General features: G+C 40.5%; 1 protein-coding gene across 1 annotated transcript in view; it reads right to left on the bottom strand.

Annotated features, from left to right (window-relative positions):
* Positions 1-463: 463 nt before the first annotated feature.
* The window catches only part of LOC137953544 (sucrose transport protein SUC4), a 28,889-nt gene continuing 10,032 nt past the window's right edge, over positions 464-19,320 (bottom strand). The window contains exons 4-5 of the mRNA XM_068800969.1: positions 19,271-19,314; positions 464-852 (exon numbers count right to left, since the gene is read on the bottom strand). Coding sequence (XP_068657070.1) covers positions 694-852; positions 19,271-19,314 — 203 coding nt within the window. The 3' untranslated portion in view covers positions 464-693. The remainder of the gene's footprint in view (positions 853-19,270; positions 19,315-19,320) is intronic.

The following is a 19,320-nucleotide window of genomic DNA, read 5'->3' as shown; positions in this document are numbered from 1 at the left end:
ATATGATTAGCCATAAAGTAGAATTTGGGGAGAAAAAGATGGAAAGTTCATCTCTGCGTAGATAGTGTTTGATTGGTTCACCTAAACCCCCTGTTCACGGCTTTGAAATCCAGCAGACATTAAAAAGTCAGGGTCATGGACGCTTATACTTATCCACAAAAGCGTGAGGAAAGATCTTACATCCTTGTCCGTCAAACAATTAGTGCATAGCACGTTATACCAACAGCCAGTTTATATTGCATAACCCAAAGAGAGAACTAGCAAGTTTACATCAGCAGTTTCCCAAGTCGAATTGAACATAGTTAGGGGAAGTTATTATATCAACAAACATCTGAGTGAAAATAATTTTTCTAAAAATTGACGCATATAATTGGATACCTTTGAATTATAGGGTACTATAACTAGAATAAATAAATTATAATGTTTTGATTATTGCATGAACTTGGATTGAATTTAACACCAATTGTCTTACATCAGCACAGACTTGTAAAATGGATGAACTATCTAGAGGCCCTCCCAAATCAAGTAATTGGATTGCTTTTTTATCTACCAAACCAGGATCTATCTAAAAGTTTCTTGGATCCACCTTTCTTCCTTGTGTGAATTAATACATTGTTGTGAAGTAAAGAATACAATCTGTACAAATATGTGTGGGAAAGAATACAAAATTATATAGCTACTATTGGCCATACCTTAATTGTGGCCCCGAGGCTTTGGTGCAGAGTGCAGAGGAAGTGCAAAGATAGCCAAAAGGCCACTGGAGAAGGCTGCAACTGCTGCCACAGCAAAGGCTGGTGAGTTTCCACCGCCAAACAACTGATCCCATGGTCCACTGCCCAAAGAAACAATCACCTGATCCCGCAAATACCAAAAAGAACAACCTCAATGTCAAAGACTAGCATTTCTTTTGTTATATGAGTCATATTATCCTTTCTTACATTTTAAAAAGAAACAAACATGTATAAATAAATGGAGCGTCGTGTCATTCCTCTTCAATGTTGAGATCATGCCATTCATTATTCTTGTAATTTGCAGTAATGGTAAACTAACAATTGTGACATCACGAGAACATGAGGTGAGAGAGAGATTTTGAAAGAGAACAGAAAGGAAGAGCTTTGGGAGCGAACTCAGTTGCCACAGAACGCAGCTGCTCTGACTACGGGTTGGCCTCTACCCCCTAATCTCTTTTTATTACTCTATGTTACATAGACAGCATAATCTTAAGAAATAATAGATAAACTAGAGACAGACTTGCACATATGTGACCCTACGACAGAGGGATGATAAAAGTACCACAGCTACACTTTCATGGAAGAACTAATATACCCTTCAGTTGCTAAGCTCCTTCTCAAGATGGAAAATAAACATCAAAGAACCCTAGCTTGTTACAACAAAGATAAAACTTTCTCGCTTAACACTAAGTTGTTTTGCAGATTGATATAAGGTGTCACAATGTTTCCAGTCATCATAATATCCATAATAAAATGATAGTCAACATTAATATGTTTAGTTATTTCATTGAAGACATGGTTAGAAAAGTAATTACTTAATTTTAATGCCCACTAACCATATGATCTTTCACATCAAACTCAAACACTACCATGAGGTACTTTTGCACATTTACTCGCAGTATTATATTATTGCCCTGTACCCATCTTCTGCACTAGACCTTTTTTTTTTTTATGGAATGTATGAATATTTATAAAAAGAGGAAGAAATACAACCTATAGAGAGGGGTCATCCTCCACAAAAGGCTTTGGAGGGATGAACCCCTTTTAGCATAATAGTCTTCCAAGTGATTGGCAGATCTGGGGGTGTGGGTCCATATACAATTCAAGTAAGAGGATATATTACAAATTTCAAAACAAAGTATCCCAGTGCCGCCAGGGCGGGGGTGGGCATTCGCTTAGTACACCAGTTAATGACAACCTTGGGATCCCCTTCAATGATGAGGGGTCTAGAGACATGATCTTGGAAGATCTTGAGGCCCTGGAGCAGCCCAGCAAGCTCAGCGGCTATGTAATCGGATATACCCAAAGGGCTAGTGAAAGAGTAGAGGTGGCAACTATTTTCATCGTGAATCTCCACCAAAATCTGCGGACCACGGGCAGCCAAAAGCACTGCCATAGAAGTTCAGCTTGAAGTGGCCAGGGGGGAGGGCCACACTATCATGTTCGAGGCGCAAGAAGGCCCGGCCATGGCAGCAATCAGGCACTAGTTTCCTCGAAAAATCTGAGCTACTGAGGTGGAGGAATTCCTTCTTCTACACTAGACCTAGCAACCACCATTTTCTCAGTGACTTCAATGAATCTACAATAGTGAGTAATTGATCTCCTATCCACCTTGGACCCAACATAATTTGTGTAAGAAAGCCTCAAATCTCAAGATGTCCATGATACTTATACGATAGCCCATTGGCAAGAGTTCCCTTCAAATATCTCTAAATTTTGTGAATAACATCTATATGAGTCTTTCAAGGAGTTTCAATAAATTGATCACCATCATAGCATAGAAGATATCCATCTTAGTGACTGTGGCATATATCAACTTCCTTACTAGCCCTTTAATTGAGTCTTATCATTCAACACTAGACTTTGATCATCATGAAAGTTGGAAATTGTTTCCATTGTGGTCTCACTTGGTGTGGCTTCAAGAAGTACATTTTCATGTGAAATATCAGTTATTGTCTTCCTTCTTAAATAAAATAATTCCAAATTTTCTTCAAGCCAATTCAATTCCTAGAAAGTGTGTCAAGTCTAGATCTTTGGTTCAGAAATGTCTCTTCAAGTGACTTTCACCTCTTCAACGCTCCTTTAGGTCTTAGACATGACTATATCATTGACATACATGATCAAAACTTGCAGACTCTTATACTGTCTACGCAAAACTACAAAGTGAATAAAATGGTTGTGCACAAAATCCAAAGGACATAACAACCTTGCTAAAGTTTTCAAACTATGGAACCGTATTTGTATCGCTCGGGCCAATCCTTGTATAAGGTCCTGTTGCACCTCTCACTAAGGCCTCGAGGTTTTAGCGCAACTGGTTTCAACATGGTATCAGAGCAGGTTGGTCCCGTGTTCGAATCCCACTCCCACCGCTTTCCACGGCTTGTTCCCCGTGCTTTATACGGGCCCCGAATTTGAATTTCATAAGTTGTCCCGTGCGGGGGAGTGTTGAGATATTTATATCGACTGGGCCAGTCCTTGTAGATTTACCTGTTGTGCTTTCCTAACAGGTTCGAACCTTTTAGTGCAATGGTTTCAACACAAACCATACTCTTGTGCTTTGCTCAAGGCCATAGATAGCCTTCTTCAGCTTACAAACCTTTCTAATACCCTTTAAGCAACATACCTAGAAGGTTGCACCATATAAACTTCTTCCTCAATGTCTTCATACAAGAACACCTTGTTCATATCTAGCTAAAATAAAGGTCATCCTTTGATGGCCACAAAAATCAATATCTTGACCCAACTAAGCCGACCTATTGGAGAAAAAGTTTCAAATAAATCAACTCCATAGGTCTGTGTGCATCTTTTGGATACAAATCTCGCTTTACACCTTTCTATAGTATCATCAAGATTATGTTTCATCATGTATACCCAGCTATAGCCAACTATGACTGCCCTGTTTAGTGGACCAGACAAAACCCATGTCTCTCTAGATCTCATTATGAAACTCTTAATCCTTAGCTTTTTTGCACAAGTGTTGGAACAGAAATATTGGATATGGAAGATGCAAAATATTAATACATAGGGGATAAGATTATGAAGAGACAAATCAAACCCCATTTGAAGTGTGAAGAACAAATCCAAATCAGTAGATTTAGAATCTTCATGCAAAGGTGATGAGGAGGAACCTCTTTTATTGGAATTATCTTCTTTCAACACTAATACACTTGTATGGGCTTGTCCATCAACAGAGTGGGCACTGTAATTGGATCCTCACTCATGGTAATAGGGAGTGGAATTTAAATGCCACACACTATGCTAGAAATCGACATCTCACTAATCGAGAAAAATGGGGTATTCTCAAAGAATGTGACATGGGCAAAAATATATATTTTCCTTGTCTTAGGATCATAACATTTGTACCTTTTCTTTGTGAAAAATGGCCCAAGAAAACACAATTATCTCATCAAGGGGAAAACTTGTCTGTAGTTGGACTCAAGGAATGAACGAAACAAATACAGCCAAAGACAAGGATGTAGCCCAAACAAGTCAAAATCTGGTTTCAAGCCATCAATAGGAATCCAACTATCAAAAATTGATGAGGATATTGCATTAATTAAATAACATGTGGGCAAGATTGCATCTCCCCATAAATATTCATTTGAAACATTAATGGCAGGGTCACATCTAGAAGATGTTTGTTCTTTCTTTCGCCTACCCCATGTTGCTGAGGGTGTTATGCACGCAATAACATTATTATTTTAGTGTTTTCTTTAATTTACTTTATTTTATTTCAGTTTTAGGTCACAGGGGTATTTTGGGAATTATTTATTAATAGGGATATTTTTGGAATATTTTATTCATAGAGATATTTTTGTAACATTTTATTAAACCCTAACATGGTGAACCCTATTTAAGGGGTAAGAGTAATGAGAAAAGGAAGCATTGAAGTATTAAAAATTAGGTTAAATCTAGCGTAAAGAGGCTTAGAGTTCTCCTCAACGAGCTCTAGGGTTTTCAAGCTTCCCTTTGGCTTGATCGTTCGTTTTCATTTTCCATGTCTTCCTACAATCCCTGCTATCCGTACGGTAATCTGATACCAGTTGTTACGGTCCCGGATCTGACACAAGGATTCTTTGGGTGGATCTGCAATCTGCCACGGATTTAAAATCTTGGAAGACACAAAAAAAGGGAAGAATGTGACATAATAAATGTTTAACACAGAGTATACTAATAGGAAATTTAGGAGATAAAACAAAAGACGAGGACATGGAAAGGGTAGTTTGAACCACTCCACATCAACTATGAAATGAAGACCCATCAACCAAAATAACAAATGAAAAAGATGAGATTTGGGAGAAAGAAGAATAAAGAGAATGACTTGGGTCTTTGGTTCAATGGTCACATTGGAGGGAGAGGGTTTCACATTGGAACGAGAAACTTATGTTCTGGCCCTCTTGTTCTCGTTGTTTAGGTCTGCATTTAATTCTTTTTCTTCAATGTTTTTTCAGCTTATTTGTATTTCCCTAATTTTCTTCCCTTAGTGATGCAATAGCTATTGCAGTCGTTCGTCCTTGTTTCTTCTCTGCCTTCAGCTATGTTTGGATACCCTATTTCTCTCTCCTTCATTTATTGCATTGAGTCCAGTCCTGTGTCTTCACTGTCTTCTTCTTGGCTAATCCACTGTCTTTTCTCTTTCATATTGTCTGGAAGCTACTCACCTTCACATGTCCATGTGATTAAGAAGTAGAGAATTATTTCATCAAGCAGAGACAAACAACTACTTTCAGGCTAGCTTTCTTGAAGAAGGCTCGCTTTCAGATTTGTCGGCAGAGGAGCATTGTCATCGTTTCAGTCTTTGCAGAAGTATGCTCATGAAGGCTGCTTGTCATGCAATTAATTCCACCTCTGGATAGTGTCTGTTTCTGCTGAGTGCTGGCTTCGTGAGCTTCAGAGGCTTGTGATCATGGTTGCTGTTGCTGTTAAGGTGGTTTGTTGCTAGAGAACCCTCAGTTGCTGGGTTCTCTGTTATGTTTCTGACTTTTTGAGACCTGCTATCTTTTGCCTCTTTGATGCAGTCGCAGTTTTGTGTCAGATTCTTGTCTCATTGAATGAATTTGCATCTCTATATAGTACTGTTATTCTGGAAAAAGAAAAAAAACGTATGCTGCTGCATTTTCTATTTCGGTTGAAGAACAGAGAAGATGCTGCTGCTAATTGTCTTAGCTCTATTCGGCTTCTCAAGCATCCGTAAGAGACAACTTCCAGCAACTTCTGAATCTTCACGTGGGTGCTGTTTTTTTCCACCTACACTTGATGTCTCATATTGTTGTGCACTTATATTATCATGTTTCTTGCACTTAAACCAGTATATTCGCTGTAAGTGTTTTCTGTTCTTTGAAATTTTTATTCTACCAATCTCCCATTTCATCTCATATAGTCTGGGCACTCTTTTATTTTATAAGATCAATTCTTTATATTTTTAGTTTGGAACTCTTTATTTTTGTTCAGACCTTTGACTACTTTGTGTAGTTTGAACTTTGTCTCAGGAAAAATTTTCTCGTGTCTTGGGAATTGCTTGTGCCAAACCATGGGTATAAGTTCATTTGGTTGGTCTTCTTAGTTTGCTATTTATGGATGATTTTGTCCTCAGAGACATTTTGATGCCCTTAAGTGGGTTTTATTATTGCCCTTGAGTGATTTTTTTTATTCTTGTCCTTGAGTGATTAGCCCCTTTTCTTGTTGAGTGATTGTTATCATTATTTGGTGTTCAAAATCCTTTCTGTCTGTTCCAAAAGTTTATTATTTGTGTCACCTATACCTTTTTTGCCCTTTTTTCTTGGGTTTTGCTCTATTGTTAGAGTTGTGGGAGTGTGGGAGTCCTTGTTTGGTTTCGTATTTAATCCTTGGGACATCGAGAGACAGTTTGTTAATCTGGGGGAGATAAAGCAAGGAAAAGTTTTTGCAATATCTGAAATTTTATTATGATCAAGCCAAGGATCATTGCCATCTACTCCCTAGCTTGTGGGTTAGCAAGAGTATAAGTGTGTGTGTCCGGGTTAGCAAGAGTATAAGTGTGTGTGTCCGAATTGTAAGCTCAAAAGCCAACAACCACAGAAGCTTCACAGCTCACAAAAAATTTTTTTAAGACCAATATTTTGTTGAAGACCTATTCCTTTATGTTCATTTTATATTTTTTATGCTTAAAATGGGAATTAAGGACAAATTTTGTAACAAGAAGTTATATGCTCCAACTTGAGGGGAAGTGTTGGAAAGTAGAAATAGGTTTATTTAATTTACTTTATTTTCTAGAACAGTTGTTACTTATAGAAAGTCGTATTTTAGGGTTTAAGAGAGAAGGATATAGATGTAATTTTGATTATTGTCTCAGTTATAAATAGGGGAGAGGGGTTTGTAAATCCTAAGGCCTGATGTCTCCCGCCTTTTTTCTTCCTATAAATTTCAATAGGAAGGTCTACATAACTGTTGTTTTTCAAGACTCCATGGATTTAACTCATAGAGGAAAAAAAAAGGGACTCATAGGGAAAAAACAGGAGAAGAAAAGAGGTTATGGACTTATGTCCTAACCCTCCCCTTGAAGCTCAATTTATAGATTGTAAAACTACAATATTACAATAATACCCCTAGAACTTGAACTAATTACATCAATGTCATCTCTATGAGATGACTCTTTATTTACCATCTTGTCATCATTGTATGGGCCTGTGGGTTTTCTCCTTGGTCTGTAGGCTTTGGGCCCATCTTTCACATCTCTTGGATGTGTGGGCCTTCCTTGGTCTTATGGGCTTGAGCCCATCTTCTAATACACTTGGATGTGTGGGACTTCCTTAGTCGTGTGGGCTTGGGCCCATCTTCTAACACTCCCCCGCAAGTTGGGGGTGAGAGAACATCATGAACTCCCAACTTGTTGCAAATGTTGTATAGGATATTCCCGTATAAAATGGCAGTCCTCCATATCTTCCAACACTCCCCCTCAAACTGGTGGTCTCTTCCAAGAGGCCCAACTGGCATAATATAAATGAGAGTAAAATCACTACTAGCCCTAAAACATTGCTCCATACCCCAGTCAAATAACTCATGTTGGATGTTGGGCACACTCCTATCTTTTGTAGGTACTGGGTCTATAAGCATTGCTCAGAAGTGTAATAAAACTCCTCCATCACCATGTCCCTCCACAAGACACCGATTCTCAAATGGTAGGAGTAATAAATGCCAATTAAGGGGGGTAACGGGTAATTACCCGGAAGATATTCTGGGACCACCATGTGTTGTTTTCTTCATCCGAATAATCAATGTTGACAACAATCAGCAACTGAGAAGCCCTTCTTCAATAATAATGTCTCAGCCCAAGAGACACAATAACAGCTGAAATGGGCTTGGGCCCATTAACATGTACCAAATAATGAAAATCCTTAAAAAATTACCTATAAAATAATCCGATACGAGTCTGTGCACCAAATAATATGTTGACCAAGGAATAAACTACCAATACTTCAAAATAATAATCCAAAAGGGGACAGAAGGACCGAGTTGAGCCGAGTTAGATATCAGACTAATATAGTCGAGTAGTAGAAGAAATAGGTATAGAACTCAGTACTCAAACACGTATACCGAGGCAAAGAAACAAGTGGGCCGAGTCAGGTTGACCTGGACCCCCCAGTTGGCTCGAGTTAACCCAAGCGGGACAGAAGTAAAAGCAGTTAACTGAAGTGGGTTGCTGCTTCGCTGGGTTAACTCGGCTTGGTCCGGGTCTCAATCAAAACAAGGTCGGTTCGGGTCCAGCGCTCGATTAAATAAGTTTCCTAACTTAAGGAACCATTCAATTTAGCAATCGCCGTCCCCGTTTCCAAAAAGAGCGAGACAGCGACGAATCAGACAGTACATGACAGAGAAGGAAACCTCCCAAAATATGAATCCATTCACAAGAGGCGACGCCAGAGAAGGAAACCTCCCGAAATATGAATCCAGTCACAAGAAGCGACGTCAGAGAAGGAAAAACGCCAGCAAAGAACTTCCGAAATTTCAGCAGATTAAAACCAAACTCAGTTGATAAAGCGGCGGGAACAGAGAACCGAAGAACCAGCAACAACTGAATAGGAATAATATAATGTCAGGAAAATTTGATATGGCTGGATAATGGAATGGTCAGTGAAGAATAAGATCAATACACGATATTTGCCAACCTGGGATGGACAACAACAACAGCACAATGACAGCAAGACCAGCAACAAGTTTTCGAAATGGCAGAAAATCCCGGGCAGATGCGTCTCTATAAGTGACAATGGAGCTGGCACCTCGACAAACTTTCAGAAATCTTGTCTCACCACTGGAACGAGAATTCTGGCAATGAAGTTAGCTGATTGTTGTCAGCAAAGAACTTCCAGAAATAAATCAAGGAGATTCCTCGTGCTGGAATGTGCTGGAATTCTGGCAATGAAGTTGGCTGATTGTTGTCAGCAAAGAACTTCCAGAAATAAATCAAGGAGATTCCTTGTGCTGGAATCTGCTAGAATTCCGGTAATGAAGTTGGCTGATTGTTTCCTCTGTTGTTGATCGGACTTAGGGAAGGAGACGAAGAAGAAGCAAAAAGCGAGTCTATCTTTTTCTTCTTTGATTTCATTTCAATCAGGCTCCATGGCTCAACAGGTAAGCCTCACTTTGCAATGTGCAATGCTACTCTTGATGGCCATGTTCACGTGTCTAGGTCATTCAAGGAGTCTCACCGCAGATAAAAATCTCGAAATTAAGAGGCTCCTCAAGTCCCTCAATAAACCCGCATTGAAAAGCATTAAGACTGAAAAAGGAGATATCTTTGATTGCATCGACATATACAAACTTCTCGCACAGCAGCTTCTCTATCCGTTTCATCATTTTCTCCACTTTGTGAGTTGATCATAAGTACTTCAACTGTCTTCTTGGACTCAGAACCAAAATCATCATCTGTATATCTAAATGGAACGCACCCAGCAACAAGGCAACAACCAGCTTCGTAACGCTGCTGATGCCGACCCATTCGGGCCACCAAATCAGTCATGCTCTACATCGAGGCTCCGATGTGAAGGTTGTTGTATCTTGAGAATGCGCTTCGAAGGTAATGTGAAAACAAAAGTAGCTTCCACCATGGCCATCATTCGCTGCGTCGGCAGTAGGCTCATTCTGCACTAACACAACTCCATCAACAATCCAACCTGGCAAAGAGAAAGAAAATGATCGACCTTTCTTTTTTCCCTATTCCTTCTTCCTCTCTCATGCTGTTATTTTTTTCTTGGTCTAGTAGAGAGACAAGGGAGAGATGGGAGTCTGGAAGTAGACCGGTGCCATTAGACAAAATCAACAAGGGCATGAAGCACGAACCAGCAAAAAAAAACTTCTTACTACAATCAAAAACAAGGCACGAGGAAAAAGATAAAGAAGAAAAAACTTTGGAATTCTAAAAAGAAACCATAGTTGTGAGTCCTGAAAATCAATGCTCTGATACCATGTTGATTTTCAGGACTTCATGGATTTAGCTCATAGAGAAAAAAAGAGGGACTCATTGGGAAAAAACAGGAGAAGAAAAGAGGTTATGGACTTATGTCCTAACCCTCTCCCTGAAGCTCAATTTATAGATTGATAAAACTACAATATTACAATAATACCTCTAGAACTTAAACTAATTACATCAATGTCATCTATGAGATGACTCTTTATTTACCATCTTGCCATCTATGAGATGACTCTTTATTTACCATCCTGCCATCACTGTATGTGCCTATGGGTTTTCTCCTTGGTCTGTAGGCCTTGGGCCCATCTTTCACATCTCTTGTATGTGTAGGCCTTCCTAAGTCTTATGGGCTTGAGCCCATCTTCTAACACACTTGGATGTGTGGGTCTTCCTTGGTCATGTGAGCTTGGGCCGATCTTCCAACACTCAACAATAGTTTAACCCAACAAGGGGCACACATTCATCAGGAACTAATGAAGTACACGAAACTAACCTAGAGGTTCACATAGTCCAAAAATCCAACTCTTGACTCCACAATCTTGCAGATGTGCTGCGAAAGGAAGTACACACCAAAAATCTACCAAAATTGATGTGTAGGCTCTGATATCATGTGAAATCAGGAGAAAACGAGGTGAGAGAGAAACTTAGAGAGAGAACAAAAAGAAGAGCTTTGGGAGAGGACTCAGTCGCCTTAGAACAAACATGCTTGATAAAGGATCAGTCTAGACCCCTAATCTTTCTTGAATACTCACTTAAAATACTACAAAGTAAAGGACAAAAATGCCTATCTAAGTTCCTAAACCAACGTAAGTTCTAACAAATAATAAATAAACTAGTGACAGACTTATACCAATGTGACCTTTCAGAAACAGGATTGAAGTACCAAACTCTTGTCACATGAAAAGATCAATGTACCCTGCAGTTACATCTCCCTTTCGTTTTGAAGTGGTAAAAGAGATTAAATAGGAATGAAAGCATACAAATTACAAAATTTGAGGCCCCAAGGATAGAAACTTGGAACCAATGCATATACGAAGGCTGCAATAGAAGATAAGAGCAGCAGAACATGAAATTAAAAGCACAAACTCAGGTCTCTGGTGTCAAAATATTAAAAAAAAACCCTCATACACAGCGGGAAAGCTCGGGGAGAGACAGAGGCTCGTTCACGCGATGCCCTGTTCCGTCCCAAGCAGCTTGGGAAATAAAGCCCCGTTAATGATAAACAACAGAAAATTACAAAAATACCTTCCCCACTTAAACAGCTATGAATATATACGATAACATCTGGCTGCTTAATGACCATTTGTAACAAGCAACACCTTCACAAACAAGCCCATCAAACGCTCCATTGGCTGTCCAGGGGATGTCAAACCAGAAGACCAATAGATTGTGGCTGATATTGAGAATCTTCTCCACAAGGGGGAGAAACCATGAGGGTCAGCAAAACCATTTTTGCACCAACCAATTAGAGTGAACCTCAACATTAGGGGAGAGTATAGGCCTCTATAGCTGAGTCCATAGAGCCAATATGAAAGGGCATAAGAGAAGATAGCTGACCTCCAAAATCTCGCGACAAGACTCTATACCTTGCTGCACCGGGGTTCCTGTAAGCATTACCATGAAAGTTGAGTTTAACATGGCTTGGAGGGGTGGGGGTGATGCTGCCAAATTGCAAAAGTGAGGTTGAGGTACAAGCCTAGATTATGAGTAAGCTAGCTACCAGCTTTTCAACTCAAAAGGAATACCTAGTCTTTGAAGTTCAAACAAAAGAACTAGAAATTTCAGGTGTTCTTCTCTTAACTAGAACTAGATAATACAAGAGAAAAAAAAGTTACTAAGAAACTATTCTCAACAAAAAGAATGAGAAACGATAGTGCCCTAGCAACCAAAAAGAAAAACTTGGATTAATCTTCAAAACTTGTTCAAAGTTACAATAGATTCTCCTATTTATAGACTCTAAAACATCTAAAGACTTGCCAAAATAAGTAACGTCACCACAATAGAAATTTTCTAAGACTAAACATCCAAATTACAATTGAATAGTAACTTTCTCTATTGAAATCAGTAGCTAGGAAAGAATTTCAGCAGATAATTTAGATGAAAATCACTGATAATAGACTTGTTAACTTCAAGAATTTCCAAAATTGACTATCATAAAAAAAGACTTGTTAACTAAAGACTTTTCTAAACAAAACTCCCCTAATTGGGACTGTAGACAATCTACAAAATTACTAAAGTGAAAACATGCTGACTATCAATAAATAGAATGCACAAAAATAAAGGATTTTTCTAAAACAACAACTTTCTAAAAATAGAAAGAGCTGTATTTCAGTCTTCTTCTTCCTTCTTTTATATACCTTCAATTACTTTGGATCATTTCTTCTTACACAATTGAGCCATTTAGGGGGGGCACCTAGGAACAACAACCTAGGGCGGGAAGGTTGAAGAGATATGATAGAAGGCCAATTCAGGCAGATGTGAGAACTTTGAAATACTGCATATTCATCTCGACAATGAAGTCACGAAAGGATCAGTCTTATCCTATCGATCACTAAACTCATCTCAATGAACTTATTTGGAAGATATGATTGTTCCGTTCAATCCAAACTCCAAGGAAGGATAGCCATCACCGATTTTCAAAGGAGTTTACCACAATATGAAAGTGGTAGCACAGCACATTGAGTGACAATGGCATCAAATAATCAAGGGAAGCAGAGACTAAAATTGAAGAGCTGAAAGAAATGTTGCCATAGTTGAGAAGTAAAAGGACAGCTCAACAGAACATGATCAACCATCTCCTCCATGTCATTAACGAGGCAACAAAGGGACTTAACAGTGTGGATACCTCTCTTGAGCAGTTTATGTTAGGATTTGGCAACAGACAGCATACCAGTTGAAAAATAGAGCTGGTGGAGGCCCCTTGAGCTTCCTCACCAGTGGGACAGCAGCACACTAGGGCCCGCTGGGGAGAATCAACCAGTTATTGCATGAGACCACAGAGAAGTTTCCATCAAGTGGCACTCTCCACAGATCATTACCCTAATGCCTAACATATTGAGTTTTCAACAAACTCAGCAGGTTACTTGCGCTCACAGCATCATCATTACTTCAGTTTCTTCTAAGAAACAGATTGGAACCATCTTGAGAGCAGCTGCTAGCCACACTGATAGCCTTATTTTTAGCTAGCCCAAAAAGATTAGGGACAGGAGACCACAAGGTTTTTGCCTCCTATGCAACAATCTGTCCAAAATTTAATTGAGTTTCTTTTTTTCTTTGAATGGAGTTTCCAGTATAAAGTGGATACCATCCACCACTGAGATTCTGAACCTGATAATCGCTTTCCACCGCAGGAAAGCGAGGTTAGCAGGAGTGAGTTCAGGAAGCCAACTGTTTACTTGGTAACCATACTTTCCAGGAATCACCCTTCTCCAAAAGGCCTCTTTTCAGCACAAAACCTCCATATCCATTTAGCAAGGCTTCATTCACTTCAGTTACATCTCTAACAACAATCATGAACAAAATTATGAAAAATAAAAGTTTTTTATTTGTTTGTCTTGTTTTAATGGCTTTTGCCTTTCAGATATGTATTTTTCTTTTCTTTTTTATAGTGATGTATTTACTTCTCCCTCTCTCTTTCTTTCAATGAGATAATCACAATTTTCAATCAAAAAATCTAAATGTACAATAGCTCTCCAGTCAAAATAGCATAAATACGACCCAGAAACTTGGACCCAGATAGTGGAACTTGCCAGGTGATGGGCACCGTCTTCACGGAGCCTCTCCCAGGAGATAACCACCCATCTAAGAAGTCAAAGAAGAAGAAAAATGATCAATGATTATTCTCTCCTGGAATGTCCGTGGAATTGGGTCCTTGCGTCGTCGTGCCTCCATTCGGGACCTCCTTGCCTCTACCAAGGCAATTGTAGTTGTTCTTCAAGAAACCAAGGCGACTTCTATTCCCCTTGGCTATATCCGTGAGTTGTCGTCCTCAAGGAGCCTGGTTGGGGTTCAATAGATGTGGTGGGATTGATTGGCGGCATCCTGCTGGTGTGGGATACCAGTACCATAGAGATGCTTGATCATTTTTATGGCACATACTCCCTTGGAATCAAGCTGAGAGACAGGTTCAGGGAACATTTGGTGCCTAGTGGGTGTCTATGGCCCTACCAGACACCATGAACACCACCTTTTTTGGGATGACCTCTTGAGGACTTGTCAGATGTGGCCTATTCCTTTGATGTTTGCAGGTGACTTCAACGTTACCCGCTTTTGCCATGAGAAATCCCCGCCATCTCAGAGAATCACAACCTCCATGAGGCTCTTTGCTGATTTTATTCACTATTGGGATCTAGACGAGATTACCCTATCTGGGAAGACCTACACTTGATCAAATGGCAGACAGCGACCCATCTTCTCCAAGCTTAACCGCTTCTTAGCTAACAATGATTGGCTCCAGTTCTACAACAATGTCACTAGCAAAGTTCTCAACGGAGTCGTTTCTGACCATTGGCCGATTATGGTGGATATTAGCAGTTGCCCAGCCCAACCCCCCTCCTCTTTTGACCTCTCTATCTAGTCCATCTGGGAGAAAATGACTATTGTTGGCCCGAGCAGGTGGACCTTCCCAGACAAGCTCAAGTTGTTGAAGCCGTTGCTACGGTCTTAGGCCTCTTCCTTGGCCGAGAAAGCCACTACCCTTGCTCAGATAGCCGCTCTAGACTCAGAGGAGGAGTCTAGAGGACTCTTCTTCGGAAGTCACTCAGAGGTATGCCCTGCAAGGGGCAACTGTAGTCTTTCGCCCATAGCAAGCTCATGCGCTGGAAGCAACATGCAAGATTTAAGAGGCTCTCCAATGGGGATACTAATACTAAATTTTTCCACGCAGTCGCCTCTGCACGAACAAGAGCCAACCGCATCACCACGCTCAGCGTCAATGGTGAGACTACCTCGAATCGAACCCTTATTTCAGACTCATTGGTGAATTTTTTTGCAGATTTATATTTTGATCACCAGCCAATCTGCCCTTTCTTCCAAAGGGTTCACTTCCAGGCTATTCTATCAACTGTAGCTAGTCTCATCGAGCTCCTCTTCTCCAGTCAGAAAATTGAAATTGCAGCCCTTGATCTTCCTTTGGATCGCGCTCCAGGACCGGACGGATTCAACAGGGAATTTTATCGACGATGTTGACCCTCATCAGAGATGACATTGCCTGCATGGCCTGCTCCTTTTATCAGCATGGCATCAAATATAGAAGCATCGGAGTGTCGTTTATTACCCTCATCCCCAAAAAAGATGGGGCAGAGCTCCCATCCGACTTCTAGCCAATCAGTCTCACCATCAGTGCATACAAGGTGATTGCGCGCCTCCTTGCTAATCGCCTCAAGGTAGTTCTCCCTATTGTCATTAAAACATCATGGCTAGAGTGCTTTTATCAAGGGAAGGAACATACTTGATTCTGCCATGACATGTCACGAGCTCATCCACCACTTCAAGGTTCTTAAGCTCCCCAGATTCGTCCTCAAGCTTCACTTCGAAACAGCCTTCGAAAGAGTTAATTGGAAGTTTTTGGACACCCTCCTGGGGAAGATGGGATTCGGGGGAAAATGGTGCTTCTGAATCCAAAGTTGCATCTCCTCCACAAGCTACTCCGTCCTTCTCAACGGAATGGTTTGTGGGTACTTAGAGGGATCTAGGGGAATCAAACAGGGAGATCCCCTCTCCCCCTTGCTCTTCAATGTGGAGGCAGAATATCTATCATCCTTGATCTATTCGGCCAAGAACATGGGATGGCTCTTCCCCACAACGGACTGCACAGCCTTTGATATTCCAATCCTCCAGTTTGCAGATAATACTATTAGTTTCAGGGTTGGTACTTTGGATCAGAACAGAAAACTACGTACTGCTTTGGGATTATTTCAATTGGCTTCTGGTCAGAACATAAACTAGAGGAAAAACCACTCTTCTAGGCTACCACATTGATACAGATGAGCTTCGGGGTATGGCTGACTATTTGGGATGCTCCTTGGGGAATTTGCCAGTCACATATCTAGGGCTCCCACTTTTTGACTCTCGGCTTTCGGCGTCGCTCTGATCCCCCCTCATTGAGAAATTTGAGAAGAGACTAGCTACTTGGAGGGGTAAGCTTCTATCTACAGCGGGGCGTCTCACTCTCCACAAATCTTTTTTGGCAGGGTTGCCAAATTATCTGCTATCATTCATGCACTTTCTAGCCTTCGTTTGCTCCAAGATTGGAGGCGCTTTCTCTGGAGAGGATCAGAAGACACCTTTAGATATCATTTTGTTAGTTGGAAGGATATTTGTATGCCCCGCACCGAGGGAGGATTAGGCATCCGGACTATGAAGGCAATGAACAAAGTTCTTATGCTCAAATGGATTTGGAACTTCAACATCAAGCATAACAACCTATGGAGAGATATGGTCAAATTCTACCTTCAATTTTCGGGTGCCTGGTGGAGAGAGGGTGGTGTCACTCGTCTCCTATCCCTGATATGGAAATCAATTTATAAGTTTCGCCCAGTATTCAAAGATGCTACTTCCTGTCACACGGGCAATGGGAGGACCCTCCTTTTCTAGTCGGATGAATGGTGCGGCCCTCGCCCCCTCTCGGAGGACTTCCCAAGGCTCTCTAGGGTTGCTAGAGACCTCTCTTGCTCAGTGGCTGACTCATGGAGGGATCAGTCGTGGAGTCTCCCGTTTCGCCGGAGACTAAATGATGAGGAAACTTCGGCTTTTTGCTCTCTCCTAACCAGACTCGGCAGTACTATTATTCGGGAGCATGCAATTGACAAACTGACTTGGAAGCCCAGCATTAACGGCCGATTCACTCTTGCTTCTGTCTACTCTCATATTAGAAAGCAAGACTATAGTATGCATGAGCACAAGGTAAATTTGGCTTGGAAGCCCTTTGCGCCAAGTAAAATCAAGTTCTTTGTGTGGTCGGCCATCAGAGAACAAATTCTCACATCTAACAACCTTCATAGAAGGGGCTTCACCACCCCTGACCGTTCCTGTCCCCTTTGTGGGGTATGCGATGAGACAGTCCAACATGTTTTCTGACATTGTAGATTTTCCTGGCAAGTCTGGATAAAGATTTTTCAGAAGATAGGGCTCCAAATGGGGCTTCATCAAGACCTCTTCGGCACCTATGAGATGGTAAAAGGGATCCGCCTTCCTCAGTTGGGCAAGTTAATTCTTTCGGCATGTCTTGCACATGTCCCTTGGTGCTTTTGGCTCGAGCGAAATAACCGGAGATTCAACTCCAAAGCTAGCACCCCGGGCAATACGGCTTCACATGTTGTGGGCCTTATCTCGAGCTGGTTACATACCAGAAAGGATTTTGCCACTCAATCAGGTGTTTCCCTTCGGGAAAACTAGAGGTTGATCGCTCATATGACGGGCCCTTGCAAGACTCCAGTTCTGGCCATCTGGGATCCTCCCCCTTACGTTTTCATCAAACTCAATTTTGATGGTAATGCTATTGGTTGTCCTGGGCCAGCTAGAGCAGGTGGTGTTTTCAGAGGCAACAATGGAGACCCTAATCTTTCTTATGCTGGGCCGGTGGGCATGGCTGATTCAAATACTGCTGAAGTAAGTGCTCTTCTATTCGACCTCCGAATCTTCAAGGAATGTCTCCATGGTAAACTAATTATTGAAGGAGACTCAAAGACTGTCATTAATTGGTGTTCAAAAGATAGCTCCCCCCTTGGTGTCACTGACCTATCACCGGTTGTATTGCTGACAATATGTCTTCTTTTCATTGTAATTGGAATCTCATTCCTAGATCAGTCAACTCTTTGGCTGAAAAATAGGCTAAATTCGCAACTTCCAAGCAATCTCTCATTGTTTGGGAAGGTTTCCCCCCTTTGTAAACTCCTCTCTTAAGCTTTTGTCTTAATAAAAATTCAGCATCATTTCAAAAAAAAAAAAAAAAAAAAATCAGCATCGTTTCAAAAAAAAAAATGCAGTTTGTGTATCCCAGACGATGGGAAGCCAAAGCCAATTTTATTAACAAACGTCAATGTTTCAAGCCAACTTGATTCAAATATTTTGGAAAGATTAATGTACAAGTGTATTCATGCTACTTTCTAGTAAAAAAAACAAGGTTAGGTAAAGAGGAAAAAAAAATGTCTACAGTTCATAGGTTAAGCAGGGCTCCTCTCTAACCCTTGTAAACTAACATAATATCTTGTCCTTCCTTTTATTTTATATTGGCTTATGAAGCACTCTATCTTGTGCCATTTCAGCTCACCGCCGCAGCAGCCAATCACTGAGTATTATAGATAGACTTGCTATAATTCTAAAACAGTCATAGGTACCATCTGAAGTGGTCTAGAAGGCAAGAACTGTGGCTTTTGACTGAATCCAACAGGAGGTACGAAATTTCACAAACATCAATTTCATCAAAATTTAGAGCAATTCTGCCCAACCCTTAGTGCTAACCTCCCAGAACTGAGTTTCATATTCAAACTCAACCATGAAGTCGCTACACTAAATTAGTATGGTGTAGTTTTACTAAGACTGATTGTTAGTACTTTGGTCATTTGACACTGAACTATCCAAGTTAAATATTGGCTTTCCCTTCGAAACTCAGTCCTACTCATAGACTTGCTAAACTAAAGTAAAATTACAAAAAAATATCCAGCAACTCAACTAACTACAGATAAAAAAAAATTAACTTTGTAAATTAGGACAATGACCACCAGGACTGACTTTAGAAACCATCTTTTTTGAATGTTGATGACACACATGACACATATGATACACGCCAAAAACCATAACAGGACTTGGAACTCAGGACCTCACACCTGAAAACTCTTCTGTGGCAATTCAGCCAAAAGGCCCAATCCACATTCCAGTAACTAGTCCCTAAAAGAAACAGCTGATCATGTGAACTAATGCTCCCTTTAATTTAAACACATCTGGGGAGTTCTCCAACTAGATAAGAAGAAACACTTTGCTAATAGAATAGCAAACTTTGAAGAAATTCTATCTTTCTGCAGTGCATCCACCATGTGCCTTTAGGCTACTCCAGCTTAAACATTTATGTAACAAAGACACTTAGGGAGGAAAGTACCTGGGGTATTACGATTGCTAAATTCAAAATCCCCATAGATAAACCTGAAA

The sequence above is a fragment of the Aristolochia californica genome, unplaced genomic scaffold (assembly GCF_029961685.1).
Source record: "Aristolochia californica isolate CCGP_79_NKW_82.1479 unplaced genomic scaffold, dmAriCali1.0.hap1 SCAF_16, whole genome shotgun sequence".
Lineage (NCBI taxonomy): Eukaryota > Viridiplantae > Streptophyta > Magnoliopsida > Piperales > Aristolochiaceae > Aristolochia > Aristolochia californica.
This window is presented reverse-complemented; position numbering and strand designations above follow the sequence as displayed.